At 39.1% G+C, this 7,162-nt stretch overlaps 1 protein-coding gene across 2 annotated transcripts; it reads left to right on the forward strand.

Moving 5' to 3' along the window:
- Positions 1-209: 209 nt before the first annotated feature.
- On the forward strand, positions 210-2,098 carry LOC130972915 (probable purine permease 5). Of its 2 annotated transcripts, none has more exons than XM_057897256.1 (2): positions 210-337; positions 813-2,098. In XM_057897256.1, the coding sequence occupies exons 1-2, from the start codon at positions 304-306 to the stop codon at positions 1,880-1,882; spliced, it is 1,104 nt and encodes a 367-aa protein (XP_057753239.1). In that variant the 5' UTR covers positions 210-303; the 3' UTR covers positions 1,883-2,098. The 2 variants fall into 2 exon arrangements, with proteins under 2 accessions (XP_057753239.1, XP_057753240.1); XM_057897257.1 differs by having other exon boundaries at positions 216-337; positions 816-2,098.
- Positions 2,099-7,162: the final 5,064 nt, after the last annotated feature.

Raw genomic sequence — 7,162 nt, forward strand, 5'->3', positions numbered from 1 at the left:
ATATTTATTTTATTTGATTAACAGCTATATTATTTTTTTGGGTTTAACCATTCCCAATTTTCTTTATCGAACCGGATTGGTTTGTAATTATACAAATTAATGGGCTTAACTTAGGAGAATTATTTTTCTCTGTACGGATCCTTTTTCATCCATGTATTTCGAATATTCTTATCAGGTCCTTCATAAAATAATCTTTTATGCTTTTTTCGGTAACCAATTGCGTCACTCGCACACTCGTAACTGTTCTCTCTCGCACACTACATCACATTAAAACCCCAAATCATATTCTCCAACAAGACCGCCATGCCACTGCCGTCTGTGCCGCTGCTTGAACCTGGTAGGTTGTCTCCGATTTGAAATGATTGAATCAAACTAATTCATATTTATTTATTCATTTAGTGACGTGAAGATATGCTGGTGACCAAAGCTATAATATATGTCCCCCTGACCAACTTCTGCTGTGTGGTTTTAACTTCCAATTTCGCCATTCCATTTATCAATATTTCGGAGCTTGTATTGAATTCAGATTAGTTGACAATTTTATGACTCCCGAATGCTCCAAAATTTGGATGTTATAGAGTTAAATACTTGAGTTTGTTTTTGTTTTTGCATCTGTTATGGGTCTGCATAATCCCTTGTTTAGTTTATGACGAAAATATGTAATACTCAACAGTTGAAGACAAAGTAGCCCCGTATTGACATTTGCCATGATTTTCTGTTTCTCATTTAATGTACAAGCCATTAATTTGTTGATATATATGTAGAAGTATAAAAGGCTTTTTGTTTTACTGAACCTATGCTTTTTCTTATAGCAGAATCATCTATGGAGCCAGAATCATCAACTCCTCCCTCTTCAGTTTGGGGTCAAATTTTCGAATTCACAGCTAAGGCTAGAGATGCATACAAAAGAAGGCCAATCCCCTATTGGATTCTTCTCATTCTTGGAATCGTAGCAATGCTCGTGGCATTTCCTGCTTCCAGCATCCTGTCTCGCGTTTATTATGATAATGGCGGCCAAAGCAAGTGGATCATATCTTGGGTGTCTGTGGCTGGATGGCCTCTAACTGCTCTGATATTGTTTCCTACATACTTTGTTCAGAGAATCTCTCCAACGCCGCTGAGTTTAAAACTCGCTCTATCTTATATTTTTTTGGGTTTTCTAAGTGCTGCTGACAACCTCATGTATGCCTACGCCTATGCATACCTCCCTGCATCTACTGCTTCACTGGTGGCATCATCTTCCCTTGTGTTTTCTGCGCTCTTCGGTTACCTTCTTGTCAAGAACCAAATCAATGCTTCGATAATAAATTCTATTGTTGTCATAACTGCTGGATTGACCATTATCGCATTGGATTCTAGCTCAGATAGATATCCTGGCATCAGTGACAGCCAGTACATCATGGGATACGTGTGGGACATATTAGGGTCTGCTCTTCATGGGCTTATTTTTGCCCTCTCGGAGTTGGTCTTTGTGAAGTTAGTCGGAAGAAGATCCTTCATTGTTGTTCTGGAACAACAAGTTATGGTATCTCTTTTTGCATTTGCGTTCACCACTGTAGGGATTCTTTTGAGCCGTGATTTTCAAGGAATGGCATCTGAAGCTAACAATTTCAAAGGCGGTCGAGCAGCTTATTACCTTGTAATCATTTGGGGTGCAATCACATTTCAGTTGGGGGTCTTAGGAGCCACCGCCGTTGTTTTCTTGGCTTCGACTGTGCTAGCAGGTGTGCTTAATGCAGTCAGAACTCCGATAACAAGCATTGCTGCAGTGATATTGCTTCATGACCCAATGAGTGGTTTCAAGATCCTCTCATTGTTGATTACCGTATGGGGATTTGGCTCATTTATTTATGGCAGTTCTATGGGTGAAAAATCATCTTAAGAAAGCAGGTGTAGAATGTCGAGTCCAGTATCCACTTTCTAGTTGAATAATGAATATACCTCTGTCCGAAGGGCTGCATTAAATGTTGTATGTTTATTGGAGTATAGGACTCAGTTACTCATTGACTAGTATGTTTTATATGTAGGCCTCAATTATTCGTTTGTAATATAGGCTCATTTTTTTTTAATGAGAGTATGTTGGTGTTTTGAATGAAAATGGCATTTTTTAGTGTATTTGAATGTAGGTAGACGTGTTAGATGTGCTGCATCAACACATGATGGGCGTGCTGATGCAGCACGTGGAGGCTGTGTTGTTGACATGGCAATGTGTGATTTGAGGAACTTTCAACACGTGGGGGCATGTTAATGATGTGGCGAAGTGTGATTGGATGGCAGCTTCAACACGTGGGGGCGTGTTGTTGACATGTCGCCCTGTGATACAACACGTGGTGTGCGTATTAAATGCTTTGCCTATATAAGATTAAGCTTGGTACCATTTTATTGTGGAGATAAGAGTTGTTTGAGTGTATTTTTGGTGTGATGGAGGGTACCGCAAATTTGGTAGTATTATCGCAACAGTGAGATTATATAAAATACTTATGAGGGAGTAAGGTTTGTGTGTCAGATTCTATTTTCGTTTGTGGTTCCATGCACTATGACGTTCGTGGAGCTTTAGAACGGTCTCTGTCAAAGCATGGAGAACGGTTTGTTGAGGATAGTGAGCAATATTCTATACTGGAATTCGGTTATAGTTTTTTGTAGTCTAATACAGTTTGATATTATGTCGATCATTGGCGAAGCGAGTATGCAGAATATGTTTCAAATTCACCAGTAGACTCAGATGCGACAGTCACAGATTGAGCTATATGTTGATTTTGAAAACATAAGGCAAATGGGATTCAAAATGATTTAGATATAGAGAATAATAGAGATACAGTGTATGAAGGAATGAACAGTGACAGCGAAGAGGACTTCGAAGCCACTTATGAAGCCGACAAAAAAGACAAGGATGGTGATGTGGGAGTTAAGGCAACAGCGGAGAATGTAGTGGTTCATCCCGTAGTTAGTCAATCGATGGACGTTCCACATTTTATGCGTAACTTAGATCTTGACGCCATACATGCACTGAAATTCCCTAAATATGCAAACATGGGTACATGATGAGTGAATAATACATTTTTGTTAATTTATATTTTGGATGGATCAATAAATGATGATGTCTGCTTTCTGTAGGTGTTGCTGATCCTAAAGACAGAGAGTTCAGGATTGGAATGGAATATAGTTCTAGAAAGTCAGTCGTCGTAACAATTAGAAGTTACATTATCTCTAGAGGAGTCGACTACAATGTGTGCGAGTCTGAGACACAGATGTTCTATGCAAAATACGAGACATATGGCGTGGGTGTGTTTAGCTTATCCGAGCCAGCTTGATATGAAAAAAAGGTTGTTGGGAGATACGCAGGTATAACAGTAGGCACATGTGCACCACGGGAATGATTTCACATGATCATTCAAAGTTGGACTCGGATACAGTTGTTGAGGCTATAAGGCCAATGGTTGAGACCGACCCATCCATCAACGTGAAATCTATAATTGCGAAAGTCCAGTCAAGGTTCAACTATACCATCAGTTACCGAAAGGCTTGGTTGGTGATGCGTGTGCCCAAATTGCATAGGTTTGGATTTTTCACACTAAAAGAGGGTCAACGTTGCAAGCATAGACCAAACCCAACAATTGGTCACTGGTCAAATTGGAAATTCATAAGATGTGTCACAATTTAAAACCAAATTAAAACCGAGAGTATTTGACTCCCGGGTCGTCTCCCAAGGAATCACTTGAGAGCAACGAGTGTGCAAATTCCGGTTGTAGGGATCAAGAAGTTGTCAATAAAGAAATGAACATATAAAGCAATAAAAGAATATGTAAAATTGTAATGATTGAACTAATAAAGAAATTAAAGAACCGACTATGTAATATAAACAAGTAAAGTATGAAAGAGATTAACATAGCAATGTATGAAGGATTGGAAGCATAAAAGGGGTCTTGGCTTGGAGTGAGCTAAGGGTCCTTTCCTTGTTGGAACCACAACTAAGACAATTATGATGGATTAGTCTCACTAGATCAATCCTCACATCGGAAGGTAAGTTAAATGAGTATAAGTGTTCTTAACCAACAAATCCTAACTTACTTGCTAATTGCCTTAGCAACAAATTAGTGTTAGTGGGAACAAGGACAATTAATAATCCAAGAATTGACACTAAATGTTGGACATTCCAACTCTAGGAACCCAATGGCTCACTTTATCCAAGCCAAGAGACAAAAATTTAGTCTAAAATCATGTTTGATATTTTGTCAAATACTTGGTGGGCAAAGAGCTTAAACATGAGAAAAAAGAGAAAAGACTTGGAACCAAAAGCAACAATTAATCTCAATCAACAAGAATAACATAAGAAAGCATAGAACGAACATCAAATACCAAATTCATTAACAAAGAATTGAAATTGCAGAGGAGAAGTGAAATTGAACTATAACTTGAATTAGAAGAAAGAGTAATGACAATGCAACTATAAAAAGTAATAACAAGAGAATACTTACAATGAGATTAGCAAAATCCAAGATCAAAAATGGAACTGGTTCTTTGAATGTAAAACCCTAATAGAAACCCTAGTAGAAATGATGAAAAACTTAGAGAAAACTAAAACTAAAAACCTTCTACTCCTACTCCTCAACTATACTAATGATATGCTATGTTATGTCCTTCATTCCCCCTCTATTATGAGCTAAGAGACTTCAGAAATGGGCCTCCAAAGCCCTCAAATCGCGAGTCACGTGCTTTTTTAATGAAGTCATGCGCGGACACCTGTGCGGACGCACAGGCGTGTGCGTCCGTACATTTTGCGAAAATTCCCTTCTGTGCGTACGCACACAAGGCTGTGCGCACGCACACTAGGCGATGCTTAGCTAGACGCGTGACGCGCTTGAAATGATCCACGCGCTCTGCTTGGGCTCCTATGTGGACGCACAAGAGGCTGTGTGCATGCACACGTCTCTGAACTCATCTCCTTTGATTCTTCATGTTTCATCCACTTTGTATGCTCTTCTTCCATTTTCTCCAAACCATTCCCACCTTATACACCTGAAATCACTCACAACCAAGATCAAGGCATCGAATGGAAGGCTAATGGAATAAAATATATCAAATTGGGCACAAAAGAGCATGTTTTCATAATCAAGCACAATTTGAGAGGAAAGTTCAAAAGCATGCTATTCAAGGGAATAAGTGCAAGTTTATGTGATGAAATCCATTCAATTCTAACAAAAAATCATCATCAAATATGGATTCATCAGTTGGCAAAGCGAAAGTCCATAGCCAATGTTTTCGGTTGTTGGGAAGATTTTTATCACGTTCTCGGTCATGGTTCAGAAGATGGTTGGCTCAATTGTCCAAATAGAAACACGACCCCTATACAACGGTACTGAAGAAGTGAACGATGTCAGGATACTTCATCGCGTATTTTGGAGTTTCAACCCGTGCATTAGAGCATTCAAGCATTGCAAGCCTCTGGTTCAAGTTGATGACATAAACCTTTACGAAAAATATAAAGGAGAACCTTTGCCCTAGTGGAGGGGGAGACCGCTGGTGCAGGACACTTTTTTCTCAGTAATTTACAAAGGCATGCTGTTAGAAGCGACAGTATGGGGATAATATCATCCCGACATGAGTCAATCTGGTTAGCAGTAAATTATTCCAGAGATGATTGGCAACCTTCAATAGCGTAGTAGATGTTTTGTATTAGGCACATCGGTAGCAACTTCTTAAGGGAATTCAAAGTTTCGCACTTACAAAAACTTGTGGTCAACATTGGGTATCAAGGACGGTGGAGGAGTACAACATCAACTATCAAAGGTTGCAAGAGCGAGGCGAGTTATATATCCGATGGAGCGATGCCATTGGACTTAGAAACTAGTATTGGCATTTGACGAGAGCCATCGATGGCGCTGCATGACGACAAACCTTGTCGAGTGCATTAATTCAGTGTTGAAGGGTGCATGAACCTCCCTGTGTTGGCATTCGTCCAAGTAACATATTATCAATTAAATGAGCTATTTATGCAGAAAAGTGTCGAGGCTCACATCATAAGCAGGTTGGATTTACTTTCTCTGCTTTTGCACAATAGCTGATAGAAGCAAATATGCAACGTACTGAAAATATAGTTGTGCACCGGTTTGATAGACAAAACAAGGTGTTTGAGGTGCATAAAATGTCTAATGGAAAGATGTTGGTAGTGGATTTTGTGCAGTGGACGTGTGACTATGGGCACTTTCTAGTGGAACGACTACCATGTCGACATGTTATTGCTTGCTGTGCCAACTAGCGACTCGACTGGCAGTTGTATGTGAATGAGGTATACAAGATGACAGAGGTTTGTAAAGTCTACCAATTTGAGTTTGTACCATTAGGAGATCCAGAGAAATTGCCTGCTTATCCAAGACCAACATTGGTTGCTAACCCTGCCTTGCGGTGAATGTCGAATGGTCACCCTAAATTGACCCGATAGCTCAAAGAAATGGACTCATTAGAAATGCGTGGTCCTCAGAATAGCTGTTTCTATGGTAGACAGCCATCTCACCTGATTTTCAGCCATGAAAAGTTACATTGTTATGTAGAGGAAGAAGAGACGATCATTTTGGTGTAATCAGAGTTTTGATTTGAGTTTTAGTTTAGAAAAAATCTAGCTCTGAAGATTAAGAACCAAGAACTTTTCTCTCTTTTCTTTCTATCTTATTTTTGGCCATTCAAGGTGAAAATGTGCAGCTTTGAGTGTCTTGGGGGTGAGGGAAAAACGTGCTTGATGATGATTGGCTAGTTTGGGAGGTGGTTGCAAAATATCACAAGTGTATAATTACTAAAACTAGATGTATTAGAACATACACTTAACAACACTTCTAGAGATTAATATCCGAGCTACTAGTATAAATGACACTAGCAGACTGTGAACCTGATTAAACTGATCTCCTATTTTTAACTAAAACAGATCAAGTAACAATATAATATCATTCAAACAGCTTCTAATACTAATATAATGATAATATTATGCTATTATCTTTGATTTCTCATGAATCGAGTCCGGTTAGTCAAACTGAGACTATTGACGGAAACTAGAATCAAAACTCCTAACCGATGCGGTTCAAAAATTAGGTTCTTCGTGATTGCGTTGTTGAGCTAGCCTCAAAAGAGGTTCTAGCTTAAAGATGACATAATGACAATGAGGATTGAGATG

The sequence above is a fragment of the Arachis stenosperma genome, chromosome 4 (assembly GCF_014773155.1).
Source record: "Arachis stenosperma cultivar V10309 chromosome 4, arast.V10309.gnm1.PFL2, whole genome shotgun sequence".
Classification (NCBI taxonomy): domain Eukaryota; kingdom Viridiplantae; phylum Streptophyta; class Magnoliopsida; order Fabales; family Fabaceae; genus Arachis; species Arachis stenosperma.

Bases quoted from the DNA above. Each gene is read 5' to 3' on its own strand.
- LOC130972915 (XM_057897256.1), top strand. From the start codon at position 304: ATGCCACTGCCGTCTGTGCCGCTGCTTGAACCTG. The intron at 338-812 runs GTAGGTTGTCTC...TTTTTCTTATAG, and splicing joins TGTGCCGCTGCTTGAACCTG to CAGAATCATCTATGGAGCCA.